The sequence below is a fragment of the Carassius auratus genome, chromosome 18 (genome assembly GCF_003368295.1).
Source record: "Carassius auratus strain Wakin chromosome 18, ASM336829v1, whole genome shotgun sequence".
NCBI lineage: Eukaryota > Metazoa > Chordata > Actinopteri > Cypriniformes > Cyprinidae > Carassius > Carassius auratus.
Window position 1 is genome coordinate 5,914,709 of NC_039260.1, and position 20,776 is coordinate 5,935,484.

Here is a 20,776-nt window from a genome sequence, read left to right on the forward strand (position 1 = left end):
TTCAAACAAACAAACAAAAAGTCCACAAAATTATTGAAAATTATTGAAAATATTTAAACTGTCAGTAATAAATAGCAAAGGATAAATACAATAGAAAAAAAATGATCAAAATGAAACAAACTGCTTTAATTTTTATTTTATGCAAGTCTCAAGCAGTTTACATCCTCTTACAGAAATTAATAAACAAATGTAAAATAAAACAGCAGGCTTCACTGTAAGAATTAAACTTTTTTTCTTTCTGTTCAGTGTGTGATTATAAATTTGTCTTTTCTTGTTTGATTAATAAACACGCAGTCGCAGCAGGAAAATTGCCCGCTCTTACTTTAAGAGCCGCATGGATCCAAATTACCATAACACACGTATTTTCATTCTCAACTATTTACGTGAATTTATTACATGACCGACGAAGGTACATGTATACATGAATAATCACTAAGCGCAGCATTTTGACACATTTTTGCGTGTATTTGAGCGTTTAGGTGCGCACCTTGAGCTAAATAATGTCTTTACATGTCTGTGTTGCATCTCTTACCTTCCTGAGGAGCAGCGAAAGTTCTCTTTCACACTTTTAAAAACATTAATAAATATACTTTTATAAATAAAGCATGTCCCATTATGCAAATGTTAAGTAACATGATTTTACTGATTTGCACAGGAAATTGGGCTTTTATGGAGGAACGAAAGCGCAGGGCTGCAAAAAGGGGGCGGAATAGGGCGCAATAATCATTTTCTCTCGATTATTGTATTTTCATGATTGTTGGAGGCCAAAATCAAACCATTTTTTCAATTAATTGCACAGCCCTAGTACATCCACATCATTTAGATGCCAGTCAAATCAACAGTCGAGGCTGTGAAAACTATGCCAAGGAAAGCTGTCTCTATATCACCCTTTGAGAGGGCTGGGAATTTAACCACAATTAAAAGAAATCATAATTTGTATACACACAAACTCACTGTCATTAACACACCTTACTGAGAATTGTCGGGCGGAGTTTGATGGCTCAAAACCAGCAACATGTGTTCAGAACACGAGAGGCACACAGTCAGCTCTTCACAGATCTGTTTAATGCCTTTGATGATAATTATGACTAGCCTCTCCCATCATTATGTAGTGGGGGGAAAAACTGTCTGACCTACATCACAGTGCCAAGATGAAGTATAAAATTGCAGAGCAATTTCAAAATGCATGGAGTCAGACTAAAACAGCTGTTAGCAGATGATGGAAGCATTTGAGCCGATAAGCTGTAGTAATTATATTGCATCATATAAATGTGCCTGATATACGAGACCTGGTATTGGTGGTAATTGAACAAGACTAGACTGCTCCCATGACAAAAAAAAAAAATGTTTTACCTACATATTTTAAATAAAAGGTGCCGGCCCAACTTAACCTCATTCTCATGCTCTCCATCGTTCCCTAGCCTTTAAGGGTTTCTTATGTCTGGCTTTCTCAGATCCCAAGAAGAAGGATTCTGTCTCAGTTTCAGAGAAGCCACAGAACTGACGAGATCCTTTCAGGTTCTGAATGTGACAGATTGAGACTGAATAAATTGTCACAACAGACTGACCCAGCTGGTTTCCACGTTTTGATGGGTTTGAATATGAGAGACGGTCCTGTCTTTAAGGGATTGTTCATCCGAAAATCTCATGCTGTTTCAAAACTGCATGACTTTTTCTTCTGTGGCACTAAAATAAGGTATTTTGAGAAATGTCTATACCACGGAAGTTGTTACAATAGTTCCAGCTGATCTGTTTCCAAAGTTCATCAAAAAATCTTCTTTTGTGCTCCTCAAAAAACAAAAAATTCATGCAGGAATGGATTGACACGTAGGAGAATAAATTATGACAGAACTTTTATTTCATGGTGAGCTATCCCTTTAAGAATCAAAGAAGTGTATCACCGCAAATAAACACTATTCCACATAATTTCTTTTATGCAGCTCGCGATATGCTGAAATAGATATAAATGGACTGTCAACGCTGCGCACTTCACTCAATTATATGCTCCTAATATATTGATTTTCAGCATGAACAGACGGGTAATAGGATGAAACACATAGCAGTCAAGTTTACTCTGAAAACTGATCTACAAGAATCCTCTTGAATGAATGATCAACACAATTTATTTAAAAATGAATGAGTTTGCACTAGGGACAACACTATAATATATAAATAAATTAAATTCCATCTATAGATTTCTTTCTACTAACAAAAGGCATCTAGCTGCATGATTTGTTTTCCCCAGTAGCCTAGTTTTTTTGTTCTTATTTTGTCTTCATAGAGCTCTTTGATCCAAAAGTCCTCAACATACAGGCAAGAGGCAGTGTGCTCGATTTGTAATCTACCCTAAATTGTTATTCAGAATGATATTAATCCAGTACAGTTGTCTGTAAATGTAAGGGATTGCTTGGGTTTCAAGACAACAAGCTTGAGTCAGTGACATGGATTATGTAATTCAATTTAAAACCAACGCAGACAAAGTCTTTCCTCATCATGTTGACAAACTGTAGAGGATCTGGTCTGCTTTTCAACTAAAGTGGACATTTTGAAGATAATTTCCAAAAACCTTAGAAGAGACTAGGCTAAGAAATGAGAGTTTCAAAGACTAAAAGATGCCTTCAACCTTGGTTTAAAAAAAATGTTTTATGCACCTCAGAGCTTCAGATTCTGAAAGATGAGTCTCTTACAGTTGACAATTCAACACAAGGCCTTAAATATTTACTTGAATTTTGTAAGCAAAGACTTAAATAAATTACACAGCCAAAAAAAATGGTCAAATTATGGTTTGTTATCATTAAATCATTGACAGTAGGGGGGAAACCATGTTAAATATGCAAATAATAAAATGAAACTAACTATACAGTATAATTTGAGCAGACTTATGATGGCTAAATAAACTAAACCTAAAATGGATGAAAACGTGCTGTTGTTGTCGGTTTCCAATCAATAGCTATCCAATATCAAATCAAGGATAAATATGATTTGTGCAGACCGCTTGCTGTAAATTTTACCAAAATGTTTTTACACTCTCCTCAAAACTTTGCATTGCGTTCCAGCAGTTGTAAACGTCTTTCACAAAAGGCGTTATTCCGTTCATCTTGACAATAAACTCCAGTTACCGGCTGCAGATTGATCACTCATGCCAAATGAACAGACCATGACATCACTTACCTGCAGCAGGTGAATCAGCGGTCACCATGGAGACGAACATCAGCAGCACGCACGCGGTGACCCGACTCCGTCCCTCCATCATTAGACCCTCCATTTAGTGAAACTCATGTTTCGTCCAAGGTGATCCGATGAGAGATTATCCGCACGTTTAACTCGTAGCCGTGAACTGCAGCAGATGACAACAAACCCACTGTTATATAGGTCACATTTTCAGTTCTATTTTCAGACCGACTTCATGAATACTCCCGTAACCAAATCTAACGATTTAAGCATAAACCGTACAAATGACATCTTGCATATGACTAGAAACCTAAATTTAAAACGCAGCTGGACATTTTAACCGCTAAAGTGATTTGCCATGCTGACTGAGTGACTACAAGAGCTAGTGCAGAGCGCGGACCTCACGGCTCCTTTGTTCCTTAACTTGTCCGACTCATTTCTACGAATCGATTCTTTTGAATAATTCGTTTCAAAGAACCGAATCAAAAACGACGTCCATGCCATCCAGTCGTGACATATTAAACGCTCTTAACGTTCTATTGAAGTCATTTACGGCTATTTAGATTTCATTTTTACAAATACGTTAAGTGTGTTCATTGTAAATTCCTTGTTGTTTCTAACCAGACGCGATCCAGTCATTTCTGTATGTGTCTGTATTACACGTAAACATATTTCCAGCACGTTTTATTTGGATCATTTCTGCTATTCGACTATTAAAGTAACTTTAAGTCACATTTATGAAATCCTCAATTAACTCCAAATGTTTAATATCACATCGGAGTCGGTGAATTGCACACTGGAGAACCGCCAAGGCCGATTCAGGCAGATTCGCGAACGAATCATTTCAGGTCGGTTCAAGAGAATCATTTAAACGATTCAGTTCACAAGAGCCGTGCATTAACACACGAACCGAGTCTCGCGGAGCACGATCCAAACACCGTTTGCATAATGTGCTGCTTTCAAAAGACAAAACTTAAACGGTGACATACTGCATGCCTTAGAATCAACGTGAAAGTTTGTGAACTCATCCGTTTACGTCAAAGCCCCGGTAAACGCGGTTGCACGCGGATTAGGCTTCTAGTCGGGATTTCCAGTAACTGTTTCGTGCTGGTTATAAGATAAATAGTTTGTAATCTTAGGATTTCTCGCCGTCATTTCACCTAGTTTGGCTAGCTATTGGAACAAAGAGAACATAGTCTTTCAGATGTGTTGCTGTATGGTACATAACGGAGTCTTTTTTACAGAAACGATTGCAATCAGTCACCATCCATATACATGATTGATTGATGATCCATTTAACTCGAGTTAACTTGTAGTTACAAAATATACGTCTAGAAAGTTTATCGTACCTCTAAATCGGATTTATATTCGTTTATTTGAAAGCAGAGAAAGACTTTTAGCACATGCACAACCCCGAAAAGCAGCTCCCTACCGTCTGAGCCGACATTTAGAACGGACCGAAGTCGATAGCGTCCACATCCAGTTTAAGATCAGGATTAAAGCTTCTGTTTCGCATAACTGATTTTTTCCCCAGAAGTGTCTGGATCCTGTCTGAGCATCTCTCACTTTATTTCAGATGCAACCACTCTGTGTTCGGGATTGCACTAAATCCTCCCCTGACAGCATGAGGACTCGGAGTCTCTAGCATGGGCTCCGCGGTCATTGGCTCCCCGCGCCGTCCTTCAGTAATCCGGGTTAGGTTGACACCTCCGCCGGCGTCTGTGGTTTCACAGCAACGCATTCTGCTACCGGAGCTTGTTTGGCTGCGGAATTTTCACCTAAACTTGACAAAACATTTTTAGGAAGGTTTTACATGTTCCATTTGTTTGTTTGTTTGTTTTTTAAACTAAGGAGATCTGTCTTATTATTAACTGATTCTGTACACTAATGTATTTGAGTTCGGTTATATCACAGCACACTCTAGTGGCAATGAGGGCAACATTTCGAAGCACTTTATTTTACACTCTTGTTCCTCATGTATATACCGTTTATGTACTTGTTATTATAATAATTAAAATGGTTGCACTTTATTTTACAGTACGTGTACTTGCATGTACTTATAGTGTACTTACAGTGTATTTATCTAAGAAAGTTCTGGTAATACAAGGTAACTACATGGGGTAGGGTTAGGTTTACAGGTAGGTTCAGGGTTAGTACCTAGTTATTACATAGTTATTGTAATTACTATAATAAGTACATAATATGTACATGAAGAACAGGACTGTAAAATAAAGTGCTACCAAAATAACTGGCTAATTACTAGGTACTAACCCCGAACCTACCCTTAACCTAACCCTAATTCATTTAACTGTACCCTAACCTTCTTAGTTAAGTACAGCTAAGTGCACAAACTGTAAAATAAAGTGCAACCCAACATTTTGAACACAAACAATATGAACATAAATTGCATCCAAATCTTTGTAACAAATTTAGCCCAAAAAAAGTTATTTTATATTTATTATAGAGAATGTCTTCATGAATTTATGAAGAAATACAGATACACAAAACATTTTAAAAAGGACACACACAAACGTTTATACTGACATTGTGTGTGTGTGTGTGTGTGTGTGTGTGTGTATGTATATATATATATATATATATATATATATATATATATATATATATATTCCAGAGAATATCACCTGGAAATATTATGAATATTATAATGAAATGACATGCAAAATGATAGAACAAAAGCAGAACTGCTAGAGAAAATACACATTTTAATATTTAGATTTTTCTGAACTCCAAATATGATAATTACTTAAATATAGTCCCTTACTGTAACAGCTAGCCCCAAACTTCACACTACTAATCTTATATAAAAGTGAAATGAGTTTTGGTTCACCAGCTTTGTTTTTGGTGGTTTCTAAAATGTCTGGTTAGAGTGTGCAAATGCATAGTTTTTTTTTTTTTTTTTTTTTGAAAGAAACTCACAATGACAGCGTGAAAATACAAGACTGATGCCGTGTGACTTAACAGTTTAATGTAAATCCAAGACAAAGTGTGATTACATTTCTACACATATACAATATGCATATGTGAGCATACAAATTTCCTTTAATAACTCGATTCACCTTGGAGACCGAAAAATGATCAAAAGTAACAGTGAATAACAAGCTATAACATAATTCACCACGACGCGAGCCCCTTCACACCCTACAGTTAGTAAAGAGAACGATTAAAATAACTATATTCTTCTATAACCCCCAGGTGTGTTAAAAATCCTCCATGAATTTACACTGCTATCATTAGTTGTTGAAGCCTAATAAAATTCACTCAGGTTTTTTTTTTTCTTTTTTTTTTCTACAACGAAAATGATTAAGAGAAGCACACAACATTTGTAATGGTAACACAAGCGCTTAGTAGCAAGTACTCAATTTTTAGGAGTTAAATCATTCTTATTATTGTCATTATTATATTCATTTTAACATTCTATAAAGCCAGTAAAATATCCATTCTCATAGCATACTTAATATTATTAGCCTAAGGTACAGGGTACATATAATGCTACGTTAACAGATTGAAATAAGGAGACATCACACTTCTTCAAATCCCCAATAAACAAAGCAAAATTATAATAATTATAATAAAAAAGGACAATAAACAAAGAAGTATACCTGGAAATACTGCAGCACACAATAGCTTTGACAACAACTAATGTGATACACACTACTGAGAAAACCATACAGCAATTGACAAAAATCAGGGGTCGGGGGTCGGATGCTTTCTTAGGTCTTGAAACATCATAGAAAAATATTCAGTTTTTACATTTGACTGTGAATGTTTGCTGCTGTGCAAGTAGAAAATTGCTCACGTCTTCGATGGCTGCACAAACGGCTACAGTGCATCACAGCTACATAACGGGTTTACTGTGGCGACTCGTGAGTGAGTGACGTTTCTGCACAAATACGTTCACTTGTTGTGTTCACTGGTGATGCGTAACTATGTGTGAATATGTTACGCTTTACGCGCTAGTAGTGATGTCACTCCTGTAATACACTCCTGACCGAGACTATGCTGTAGATTAAACAACAAAAAGTTGACAGATGAGTGTTCTTGGGCATAACGATTATAGTTTAGGTTTTTTTTTGGCTCTAAAACAACACATGAAGATGGCCGCATTGTCATATTTGGCCTCTCAGCACATTCATACACAAGTTCAATGGTGCATTAACCCCTAATGTTTCCGATTCAACCCACACATGAGAGAAAAATCATATGAAAACAAGAAGAACAAAAGGAGCTTTACAATTGTGGATGTACTGTGGTCACTTCAGGGACAAAAGTGATTTCTGCAAGCCTGGAGTTAATTCATGATCATGTGCTTTACAAGTGTTGATTCGGTTGTCATCCAGGGTTTTGGCTGGCAATGAGCGTTTAGGAATGTTTTTCAGTAGCAGAATCCATCGCTTTCTGCAATTTAGCTTTGAAGCTAGATGTGTAACAAAACCCCCCAAATCACCAATACAATACTACAATACAATAATTCACCGTTCCTTAAAGCTTCATGCGCAGTTAATAAAGGAGAAGGCAGAATTTTGAAATAACTAAATCGTAAATTGCATTAATGCTTCTTTCTAGTGGATTTTGGTAACTTAAAATGACTGTCTTCATTAATGTATACAGGTCAGACAAACTGAATCTAAAAAAAAAAAAAAACAACCTTGACTTGTTCATAATTCATATATTTGTAGAGTCAATACAGATTTCTGATTTAAATTGAGTTAAAACACATCAAATTGCATAATTTGGATTAAAAATTAATTATAATTTGGATCAAATCAATGCTAGATCAAGTGAAAGTAATTGTTGCCCAGAACAATCCAACATTATCATGTTGATGAGATGGTTTAGTCTGAAATTTTTAATTTATTTTGTACTAGTGACCAATTCATAAATGGTAACGACACTGGATGCAATTCACAGTCCATTATACGAAGCACTAATTCATCAATGTGATTCTTACAAAAAATTTAGTTAAAACCACACTAATAAAAAATCTGAAATTTAAAGCTGCAAAGTGAAATTTATGCATCACTAATTGTACCAAAAAGAACTGAAAAAAAAAAAACTAAACTAAACACACCCCCAATTGTCCATTGGTTGGGCCAACAGCCACGCCCACATTGCACACAACTGGTGGATCGAATGCTGCTGTGTGAAAGCAAAGCCATGTTCAGTGTTTATACTCTTATAAGAATTACACACAGCAGCTATAATAACAGAAATAAAGCATTAATGTGGGATTGACACTTCTAAAAACAAAAAAAACAAAAAAAAAGAAGGCCCTTAATTTTTACACAAATCCTGTTCGATTTGAAAATGGGAGATTTGTTGAAAGGTATGAGAAAGGTACAAAAACAATGGATTATACTGTGCTAACAGCAACTGCACTAAGTTCATGAGATTGCATTATTTTTGTCATCTCTATTTTTCCATCTACAGGTTCTTTTCTGACACCGACCAGATCTAACCTGTTTTTTTTTTTTTATGTTTTTCTTTTTCCAAATGTCAGTGAAACTCACTCTGTCTTCTCCATTACAGCAAGGGACACGTCTGTGCATTAATGACATGCTGAAATTCTTTGGTGGAAACAACAAAAAGTCCTTAAATGCCAGCGGAGTCCAGATTTGGTCGTTCAGGCCGGTCCCTGTGAGGTGAGAGAGACTGGAGACTACAGATCAGTGCGGTCAGAAACAGCTCCTTCCGGAATGGAATGTTTTATGCAACTAATGTCGAAGGAGCCTTTTTCCACTGTGTGCTTCTGAGCATCCAATTTAACCTTAAACAAATATTTGACAACAACAACAACTAAAAAATCTATTGACATCTTAAGTCATAACACACAGCTTTATGAATCAATCTGATAAGCTAGCGAACCGAAGGCTTGGGTACAACATAACTGGTGTCAGATCTTGGCCAAGCACATGGACAAAGTCTATGCTTCCTACCAGACGAGGGTCCACATATGAATACTAAACATCACAGTTACATATAGACCTCCAGAAATCAAACATATGATGCTTGGACATATAACATAAAGAAATTAATAAACATCCACAAAGATTATTGCAACACTCTCTACGAGAACACAATATACCTAGCAAAGTAAAACAATAAAATAGACACATCTCAAGTAAAAACTACTTCAAATGCAAGTTCTGTGGCATGACATCAGGGCAGAATAGAATATATTTGATATTCCATAAGCATGTGCCCATCAGAAGACATAAAAATTTAAAAATAAAATAAAACACTCTGTCCTAACCAGGTGCATTTTTGCCACAGCCAGTCTGAATAATCTGAATCTGAATCATTCAATCAGAATCACAGCCAATCAAAAATATATTTTTCTTTCATTTTTATTAATAAATTTGAATCAAATTGGAAGTAAACATTTGATTATTTTATTTGTATTATTTTGAATTCCTTCCGTTCTTAGATAATTCATCTATAAAAAATGCATTTTAATAAAGTTTTGGGGTTATTTTTAGTCTCTTATGTTCATCAAGGATGCACTTATTTAACAAACAATACAGTAATATTGTGAAATATCATTGCAATTTAAAATAACTGTTTTCTACTTCAATATATTTTAAATGCAATTTATTCCTGTGATGCAAAGCTGAATTTTCAGCATCATTTCTCCAGTCTTCAGTGTCACATGATCCTTCAAAAATCATTCTAATATGATGCTGTAGTGCTTAAGAAACATTTATTATTATTTCTGCTTAATATTTTTGTGGAAACTATGATACATTTTTATCCAAGATTCTTTGAGGAACAGAACATTTAAAAGAACAGCATTTATTCATAATAGCAACATCTTTCATTATGATCTCTGTATGTCTTTACTGCAACTTTTGCTCAGTTTAATGCATCCTTGCTAAAACAAAAGTATTAATTTCTTTACAAAAAGAAAAAAAAAAAGAAAAATTGAACTTACCAAAACTTTTGAAAGGTATTTTATATAAAGTACTATATAAACTTTCCTTGTCTTTTTAATTACTTTTTTGCACAGCACATGGTTAGGACATGGTGTAAATGATTGGCTGGCATATCAATGTTAAATAAGCAGCAAAAAAAGACAAGCATTGGCCCAAAGTTTTCTACACTTTTGTTATCTCTGTACTGACTGACGCCTGTAACGTAAGTGATTCCTACGGTAGGACAAACAGTGAAAAATACGAAGCCAATATTGATTTCTGATGCATGTTGTTGCAGATATCCCTCATGCGACCAGGGGCAGTTCGAACCCCGGAGTGAACGTGAGAATAAAAACCCAACAGATCTTCGTAGAACCTTGAACGAGTGCTTAAATCAGAGTGTGATGTGCAGTCGTGCTGCACGGCTTCCTTCGGCATCTACCAACGTGCTCAAAGCCAACATGCTATTCTCATAAAAAATGTGGAATTTGCCCTCTCGCTTTCCCAACAGTTCCCAACAAAATCCACAAGCACCTCCTGCTCCTAATAAGACTCTCCTTCTCGAACCCTCGCAGGTTTCTAAACCAAATCAAGCCTTGCGTAAACAGACCATCTCTTCAAACCTGGTATGTTTTATTCGATTTTTAGACAAATAGTGTGGCGCGATCTCAAACTGATTGAACAATACTTGGCTTTTCCCATTAGATATACATTTAGTCTCCCTTTTATGAAATATGTAGCCTAAAATCAATGATGTTGCATTGATTGCAAATACTAAAACGCATATGTACAGTAAATATGCTATATATAATTATATCCACTATCCAGAACAAAAGTTACTTATTTTTAAACTACGACTTTGGTGCGTTACCCCAGGCAAGTATCTTTATCTTTAAATGTAGAAGACCTCATGCATGCTAAACGAGAAGCATTCAATTAATGTTCAGGGCTAACGCTTACACCTGCAACTTAAAAAAAGAAATAAAAAACACGAAACCACTCGAATGAAGATGTTCAACCTAGGAGCCAACTCTCTGACTAGCATCTGGTTCTAGAGGGTTTCCAGCCAAGTAAACTGTCGTAATATATGTAAGGCACTACGAGGTAACAATGATAAACCTAAGACTGTGGAGGAATATGTCGCACAGATGCGCTGACCGCACACATGCACGCAAACGCACGACCGACTACCGTGTTGAACATGCCTATGTTATTGTAACCACTTTGTGCAATCACACTGAAAGAGGAAAAACAAGAATCTATTGGTATCAGAAAGGTTCTTCATGAAATCAATGGGTGCAGACTGCTACATTCTACAAAGAGGGGCCCAGCTAATGTTCTACGGTATGACAAACGTATTTTCCTTTCTATATGTGAACACAAACAAACAAAAAAAAAAAGTCTATAAATACACTAGAAAGTTTTGTCGTTCCATTTCCAGAAGATTCCTCCAGGTGTTTTTTGTCGGAGAGCGCGGCGGAATATGCACAATACTGCTCGCCGCGTGTAATTTGGAAACGTTTAAGACAGTTCAAGGCCATTGTTATGTTTTTTTTTTTTCTTTGAAGAGCAGCAGATATCCGTGTTTCACCTTATCCCAAAAAAAGTCTTGTAGGAATTAAAAACATCCACGTCGTGACCTCGGCTCAACTGTCGGTGAATGAATTCAAGAAAGGGAAAAGCAATTAAAATCTCCCTCGCATTAAACTCTGTCTCTCCCAAACGGCCTGTTGATGAGACCTTGTTGTATAAGAAACTACAAAAGCAAAAGCTCCTTCTTCTGTTTTAAAAGAAATAAAACCTCCAGATCACAAAATAAAACGTTAACTGGCCGTTTTGAGAAGGCGAACTCATCTAAAAATAAAGAAAAACTCCTCAGTACCCTTCTGTTCCCTTCGAGAGTACACTTCCTCTATCCATCGGCGTCTTCATTGTCTTCAAGTTTAAGCATGAAAGGAATAAGGGGATGGGGTTAAGGGACGATAGGCTTCAGCATGTCTCTCTGTCTCTAGGTGGGATAAGGGTAGAAATGGTAAGCAGCGATTGGCTGGGCTCCAGTGTTTCAGCTTTAGAGGTAAGGGTACTGGTTCATCTTGGTGGGGCTCAGCGGGTATCCAGTGTAGACAGTGGAGGCAGGAGAAGCACTGATGTAGGTCTGGTGCGCAAATTGGGCCTGGTACTGGGCGTGATGCAGGGTGGGCGAGGGCAGCATGCGGTGGCCCATGCTAACAGGCACCTGGTGGACGATGCCTGGCGGGTAGCTAGCATGCTGGACTGCGTGACGGGCTGAACCCTGCGATGCGACCAGGTGGGCCACCGTGCCGGTGGAGCCCAGGGCTGTGGGGGCAGTGTAGGTGTAGAGGTGTGGCTGCCCGGGAAGATGAGGAGCAGCCAAGTGGGGATGAACGTTAGCTGTGTGGGTGGGGCTGTTGTGGAAGGAGTACTGAGCCTGGGTGGCCATAGTGGGGGTGATGTAGGCTTGCTGCCGCCGGTGACCTCCGTTGCGCTCGACTGCCATGTGCTGCTGGGCCTAAATGAGGGGATATCACCATGTTACTTTTGTGGATACATAAATGAACTAAGAACCAGGTTTGAAATGTTCAACTGAAATACCTGGCTGAGATTTAGAGGCTGCTGCTGAAAGGGGTGTGGCCCTGTGCGCTGCTGCCGGTATGACACGCCTCCAGCCATGCCTCCCGAAGAGTGGTTGTTGCCAGACAAGCCCCCATTGGAGGTTTTGAACTTGTAGGTGGAGTTCTGGTGGTTCAACGCATCTGTTGGAATTGATAAAATATATATATTAAAAAATTGTATAATGTTGGGAATGTTGATTTTATTCGGATGGATGGATAAAAATTGTTGAAAATATTGGTTATATTGTGTTAATAAAATAAAATTGAAAAAAAAAAATACACTGGAAAATTATTTTGGTGAATTTTGGAAAATTCTGATGAATAGATGGATAGAAAGATAAATAAACTAATTAATTCATTAATAAACATCAAACTGTTGAAAATATTGACCATATTGTGTTAAAAAAAGAAAATTGCAAAAATATAAATTAATTTGGAAATAATGTTGGGAATACTGATTATATTGTAATAACTAAGTACAAATAAAAATAATTAGGATAAACAGTCATTTATAGAGTGTAAAATACATAAATAATATTATAAATAAATCTTGAAAAATTCTAAAATATATAAATATACATACATTTGGGGAAAAAAAATATTTTAAGACAATAAAATTCATATTTTCAACAAATTTTCCAAATGTATTTATTATGTGACAGTAAACGGATCACAGAGTGATAAAAAAGAACATTAAATAAATCAATTAGCACAGCTATGTATGAAACTGCCTGTATCAATATAGTTTACTAGGCCTTATACGAACTCTAGTTAGCCTGTTGTACACCAGTTGGAATCAATTAGTATTCCAGAAATATGCATAAGAATGTTTGGAAAAGTACTGTCACTGTAAACAGTACTGTTGACCACACTCAAGCTTGCATGGTCAATTTTGAACAGATCGGATTGGGCTTGAATTACTTCTTAAGCTGTTTTTATTGCCCATAGATTTTGAAATGCCATATAAATCTACGCTGCATATCAGAGGCTGTCAGTGAACTGTCACTTTAAATTGCTTGATTCAGGCTTTGCCAGCTGTCCCTTTTTCTCTGTCAGCTTATCAGCCTTTCCCCTGTCTCACTAGACTCACCAGGCAGGAGTCTATCACACTCTCTCAGATTCTCGCTGGTTTGGCTCTTCAGTGGAGGGATGATGATGGTGCGGGGGTTCCCGTTGCTGTAGTTGTCCAGGACAGTGCCTTTGGGGTCGTAGACATTGCCGTTGGGCCCATTAGGCCGGGACTCCACAGCATACGGGCTGGTATTGCTGGAGTCAGAGTCAGGGGAGTCATGGACCGTCACACAGCTGATGACATTCTTCCTCTGTTTGGATGACGTGCTGTTGAGAAGGCAAAACAGGGAGGTTAGAAAGGTGATTCATGTCAGTGCCAATAGCCTTGTGGGCACTGTTGCGCTACGGGCGTCCCGAGTTCGTATTCCAGCCCGAGGACCTTTCCCGATCCCACCCCCCATCTCTCTCCCAATTCACTTCCTGTCAGCTCTGATCTGTCTTATCATCATAAAGGCAAAAGTGGCAAAAAATAAATCTTAAAAAAATAAAAGAAAGATGATTCATTGGAAGTAAAAACTATATAATATACTGAAAAAAAGTGAAATGTACGGTTTAAAACGGCAGAACTTTACAGTAATGTACATAACTAATAATAAAAAAAACATGGAAAAATGTAACAGTATTTTACATGAAAAGTCCCATTAGATTTATTACAGTTATTCACTGTATACAGTAAGGGAATGTACCATTAGCCAATACACAGGTTTTTACTGCGGTCTTATATAGTTAAAATTATGATCATGTTGCAGTGTATGCACAGTATGAATAATATTTACAATGTCAACAAGATTTATTTACGTAAAACCTTCAACTCCCAAGACCACCAAAGGAATTTCCAAGGCATTTCCCAGTATTTTCCCTGAGCTGAATAGGCATTTAAAAGTCAAAATTGACCCTGTTTATCTACTCAATAAATGTCCCTGGTCTTATTGCGCATGATTCATCAGTTATTCCACAGAAAACAAATTGTCTTCATAATATTTTATCAAAACGTAATAACTTTCTCTGCTTCCGAAATGATTTTGACATAACCAAGCCCACACAGTCAGAAAAATATTAAGCAACATCCTAACCTAAACACAATCCAATCAAATCCTGATGGAATAAATCAAGTCCTGTCCTACATTATTTCCCACTTTCACTCAAAAAACGTGTCACATTACAGAACCATGTGCTGAAACCACTCGTCCCATTTTTCTGACCTGGTGTTACTGGGCTGTTTAAGGTCGTCCTCCTCATCCGTGTCGCTGCTGATGGTGATGATGCTGACGGCCGGGCTGGGGGTGTCGGGGATGACGATGGTTTGGCGCGGTGGGTTGTTTTGAACTCGAGTGGTGCTACATGCCTGCTCGCCACCCCACCCCCCTCCTCCACCACCTCCGTAGGTCTGTGATGGGCCGCAGGTTGATGATGGGCCGTTCTGAACCACAGCGCATCGAGGTGGGGTGTTCTCCTTCACTCGTTTGGAGCGTTGAGGTGACGTCACCGGCTGGGTGGAGGACACGTCGTATGCAGACACGTTCCTAAGAAAGAACGAGGTTCTTTTGGTTTAAAGACATTAAATCATATTTTTTAAACATTTTACCATATTATACCATTCATATAGCATTCATTGATAACATATGAATATGACCATATGATGGCATTAATTTACCATGGTAAAACCATAGCTTGTTAATTTTTTTAAGTTAGGGTTGTCTGACCTGTTGTTCATCTGGTGCTGCTTGTTCTTTTTGGAGAAGGAGTTATTGTTTGATGGCTGCCTCATGACATGAGCCACACCCACATTGAGAGGCTGCTGAGACGGCAGGGCGACGTGACCTGCCAATAAGGCTGGCTGTTGCATAATGGGATTGTAATGGCTGCCATGGGGATGTGAATTCCTGAATCAAAACAAGAATAATTAAAGCATGCCCTTTAAAGACTACTTACATTACTGTTCATTACCGACAGCATCATTTCTCCAGTCTACAGTGTCACATGATCCTTTTAAAATCACTCTAATATGCTGATTTAGTGCTCAAGAAACGTATTATTATCAACATTGGTTGCACTACTCAATATAAGAGTTTTGAATGGTTTGAAATTTTACAAGAACAGCTTTTTTTTTTAAATATTTGAAACAGAAAACCTTTTGTAACAACATTAATGTCTTTACTCTTACTTTTGATTAATTGAACGCATCCCTGCTGAATAAAAGTATTAATTTCTTTAAGATATCTTACTGATGCCAAACTTAAACAGCAGTGTATTTAAGATAATACACATAGATATACAAATAAAAAAAAAATATGGAATGAGACAATATACATTTACTGACCGGTCAAAACTCTACTTATATATATATATATATATATATATATATATATATATATATATATATATATATATATATATATATATATATATATTCTTTTTAGAACTGTAATTAAAAAAAAAATCTTTTTTTTTGGTAGTGCTGAATCTAAAATGTATATCTCATTGATTTCTAGATAAATTCTCTACAAACTATTCTTAACATTTTATGATATTTTGCTTCTCATGTCAATTTGTTGTATCTTGTTTTAAATAATTTACTGTCAACTTGTCATTGATTATAAATAGGATTTTTACACTGTCAGAGGCAATGGTCACCAACATTTTTGATATACTACAGCATTTCTTGTCAGAATTAAATACTTCCTACATAGGAACAAACCCCAAATATATATATATATATATATATATATATATATATATATATATATATATATATATATATATATATATATATATACACGTTAAAAAAATTAAAATAAAAAACTTTTAGTTTTTTAGAAGAATAAATGCAATGCAACATTTGGCCAGAGGGGCAGCAGTGACTGCAGCAGAGAATCAGAGAACAGCATTAGCTCTCAGAGGAGAAATCCCTCTCTGCAGTAAAAGTGCAAAACTTTTCCTACCAGAGTGGCTTTAGGACTACCAAGCCCTCCAAGCGGAGTTTAAGGCACTGGTGTATTAATCTACAGAAATCAGCACATGTTCATCTGTAATACCTTCCCCTCATGTAGGAAAGCATGATCTGACTCACAGAGACAGGCTCCTGCACTCACTGTTCTATTACAAGAAACCAACAAGAATTCTAAAGAAATCCAGAATATAATGAGTATCAGATTTAAAATATTCTGTTTCTTCATTCCAAATGAATAATTCAAATGCATGTTGGCTTTGTAGGTGCATTTGCAGACTAAGCAACCTAGATAATTCAATCTGCTTAGTTCATAATCTTGGAGATTATTAAAACCCAGTGTTGTGGTACCAAACTGCCATGATATATATGGATCACCAGTCATGGTATCTTAAAATAAATCGGTTGAGTTCCACATGACCCGTTTATAATTAGCGGGGTAATATATAAGTATTTTTCGTGAGGATATAATTGATTTTAAAATGCTAATGGAGTCCCTATGAAACATGACGAAATTGTACCAGATCTGTCTAGCTAAATAAAACACACTAAAGATGAAAGCTTCTGTGGCATCAGTATTTAAATGGAATGGAGAGAAACAGTCGGTTCCAGAAGTAAAAAAATCTCATTCATTTTTTTTCTCCATAGGGGAACTGATTTTGAGTGATAACTTATAAGCCTTTAAAGACAAGACCTACTGTGAGCTAAGAGGTTGTTATTTGAGGGTAAATGCTTTTGGTGAAGCCATCAGCCTACATTATTTCGATTTCATTTTCAAATAAATATTTTCAACAGCAGACAAATGACATCCATAATTTTACAGAGAAATCTCCACCAATCAAATAATCGCAACAAAGCAAATTGTGAAACCCATGTTTTGTACCTTTTTTGCTTCAAATCAAAGTGTATAATGTTGTGATTGACCTCACATCTGGTTGGTTAAGTTCATAGCATACCATATCTCCTAATATAAATCCCTATGTGAACAAAAAGAAAGGGAAAAACACTTCTGGAACCAAGGCTGCTGAAAAATTGGGAGGGCACTGTTGCAATCTATTGCAAAAACAATAATGGTTTCTCAAACACTCCCCATCTGACGAAATGATTGTCTTGCCCTCAAACTCACATTGGTTGAGACAAATGTCCATGGGCCAGGATGTAGAAAAAAGCAATGTTTTGAAAGCACCACAACGTCACAGTATTAACACTTTACTGGGAAATCAGAAACTGTACCTCTATGTGTACAACAGCTTTTCACATCTTATCTACATCTTAAAATGGGCATATTAGTACCTTAGAGTAGTAATACCTACAATATAATGTAATGTTTTCTGAGAATGTCCAAATGGTCTACTTACAAAACATTTGAGCATATTAAAGGGTTAGTCCAACAAAATGATTTACTCCTCCAAATCTGTATGCATTTTGTGAAACACAAAAGAAGATATTTTGAAGAATGTTTTGGTCCCATTTGAGACCAACATTCTTCTAAATATTTAGTTTAACAGAATGCATACAGGTTTGGAGTGACATGAAAATGTGCAAATATGACAAAATTTTCATTTATGTGTAAACTATCCCTTAGGTTAGAACAAAAAAAAATAATACTAATGGCCTAAGAATAAATGGGCTGCCCTATGTACTGTAGCAATCGTAATAGTCCTCCTTAGCGGTGACAGAAGTTGGTTTCTCACCTCCAGTTGGCCAGAGGCTGCGAGCTGGTCATGGAGTCAGGGATGACGGTGGCGTGTTGAACGGAGGTGTGTGTGAGCTGCTGCCACGCCGGCGGAAGAAGAATCTGCTGAGTACCAGACGGCCAGGCCTGCTGTAGAGTGAGGATGGAAGGAAAACACAGGCTTAGAATACAGAGGTCAGGAACATCTCCAGCAGAAGGTCGAACATCTACAGATAGAGGAGCTCATGCGATCCTCAAGTGTGATTAGGATATGAACGGCAACAGCAACCAACAGCACACGGATTCAGTGACCTCTTGCGATTTAACTGGCGTCAGTGTGAAGACCCCGTAACCTGGCACATGAAATCGCAGGCCAGGGTACTGCATCCACAGATTTAGAGAGAGGAGAAAAAGGATACGGCTATTTAGAGAAATGACCGCTAGTAAGTGCTAAACTGTGCCAAACAACCACCAATGGGGTCATTTAGTTATTTAAGACAGAGTACAGTCAGCATTTGCCCCTAGATTCAAGAGACATCATTTAATGAAACTGTTCTAACTAAATATGAACAGAATGGATACATTATAAACTGTTTTATAACCCATCCATCTTCTAAGCTAATTATTCTCTTGGTCTGCAAATGAAGATGTGGGCAGGATGGCTATGAAGCTGCAAGTTACGGGACAGCATAAAAGATCTCCCTCTGGAATAACAAAAAGCTTGTGCCACTTTCGTTGGAACTTCATTTATTTCTCTCCCTCGATTCCTTGGCACCGGTATCTAGATGACGGCCTCAGATGGGACCCTGCATACTGCGTATGGCCTTGGCTCCTGCCTATAAAAAAAGATAAGACCCTGCCTTAATAAAGAGATGTGGCATCTCCCAGGCAGTGCGCTGATGTGTTAGACATTTTCCAAATCAGCTCTGACTTTAATTAAATTCCGGGGCCCCATTCAAAGGCTTTGTGAGGAGCTGCTTTGTATGGTGGGTGAGGAGTGCAGGGAGCGCCAGGCATAATTTACCCAGAGATGTGAGCTTGAAGAAGAGTGTCTGCAGCTCTAATAGTTTAATGCAGCTTTATTGATTAGCAGTTTAATGTACAACTAATGAATTGTTTCTTTAATACCCTTTGCACATCTATTTACCAGTCCATCAGTATGGGCCACAGCACTCGCACATATAAGGGAGGGGGAAGAAGGAAAAATGCTTTTACGATGTCTGAAAGGCTGTGATAACAGATTTAGCACTGTAACTTTTTAGGAGAAGCGAATCTTGGCATTTTTCTGGAATTCCAGCTATTTAAGATCAACTTTCTGGAGTGCACTAGACTGATATTATTAGAGCGATAACAAAGTTACTTTCAAACTATAACCATCCTGTGTCTAATTTGTTTTGTTTTATCAATTTTATTATAAAATTATTTTTTTATAAAATTTGGTATTTATTTTCAAATTTTATATAACTAATTACGTAATAATTAGATATAATATAATTATTAATAATTTTAACCTCAAAGTAGAATGAATGAATGAATAATTGAATGAAATAACATTTTATAGTTGACAGGAGAAACTGTTTTATGTTCGACACTTCAGCAAAATAAAATAAAATCTTAAATAATATAAGAAATATTTAAATAAACTATATTAAGAAAATTGTTTTTGTCACATTTTAGTATCAAGAAATCCTAAACATGCAGCATAATGAAAGAAAGAAAGAAAGAAAGAAAGAAAGAAAGAAAGAAAGAAAGAAAGAAAGAAAGAAAGAAAGAAAGAAAGAAAGCTGACCTGAGAGAAAATATTTTTTGTTACTTTTTATTTCAGCTAAATAAAAGCTGAATAAAACTGACTTAACAAAACACTTTATGGAAAAGAAAAGAACACTAACTGTACACTATTATGTAGCACCTCGTTTAACTTTTCCTGTTGCAAGGTCTAATAGTGCATAGTTTGAGTATGTCTCAACACCTCTACATGCTTTTTCCACCTATGACAACAGTGACACAAATAATTTCATCAGAACTCTGTCCCCAAAGCCCTTTGCCTACATTCCTGACCCTCTGCATCCCCCTTTCTCACTCTGGGTTAGGTTGTGTAATTGTACCGCCTGGCCTGGAACGCTAACCCAGATAAGAGTAGAGTTTTCCACGCAAGGCCATCTCTGCAACTACCCCCCTAACAGATTTTCTGCCTTCGCTGGGTGAAAGCTTTTTGTCACCCCGAGGCTCTGAAAGCACCACTGCTCCCGCGCCAAATTGTTTTCACATTTTCTGCATTCCTGTTTCAGATAAAGGCTGAGGCCTTCTAGAAATCCACTCCACTGGCACCAGTAGCGATGTGGTCTTGCTG

General features: G+C 37.0%; 2 protein-coding genes across 9 annotated transcripts in view; both read right to left on the reverse strand.

Annotated features, from left to right (window-relative positions):
• The window catches only part of LOC113118224 (UPF0606 protein KIAA1549-like), a 49,367-nt gene extending 44,427 nt beyond the window's left edge, over window positions 1–4,940 (reverse strand). The window contains exons 1-2 of one of the 2 annotated variants that reach the window (XM_026287243.1): window positions 4,604–4,940; window positions 3,172–3,337 (exon numbers count right to left, since the gene is read on the reverse strand). In XM_026287243.1, the coding sequence (XP_026143028.1) occupies window positions 3,172–3,265 (94 nt within the window). In that variant the 5' untranslated portion in view covers window positions 3,266–3,337; window positions 4,604–4,940. The remainder of the gene's footprint in view (window positions 1–3,171; window positions 3,338–4,603) is intronic. The other variant, XM_026287245.1, reaches the window with a different exon arrangement.
• Window positions 4,941–10,981: 6,041 nt separating this feature from the next.
• Window positions 10,982–20,776, reverse strand: part of LOC113118225 (homeodomain-interacting protein kinase 2-like) — an 89,461-nt gene continuing 79,666 nt past the window's right edge. For 6 of the 7 annotated variants that reach the window (XM_026287252.1, XM_026287246.1, XM_026287251.1 and 3 more), the window contains 6 exons: window positions 18,446–18,576; window positions 15,508–15,687; window positions 15,007–15,327; window positions 13,824–14,071; window positions 12,714–12,874; window positions 10,982–12,630 (listed from right to left, as the gene is read on the reverse strand). In XM_026287252.1, the coding sequence (XP_026143037.1) occupies window positions 12,169–12,630; window positions 12,714–12,874; window positions 13,824–14,071; window positions 15,007–15,327; window positions 15,508–15,687; window positions 18,446–18,576 (1,503 nt within the window). In that variant the 3' untranslated portion in view covers window positions 10,982–12,168. The remainder of the gene's footprint in view (window positions 12,631–12,713; window positions 12,875–13,823; window positions 14,072–15,006; window positions 15,328–15,507; window positions 15,688–18,445; window positions 18,577–20,776) is intronic. The other variant, XM_026287248.1, reaches the window with a different exon arrangement.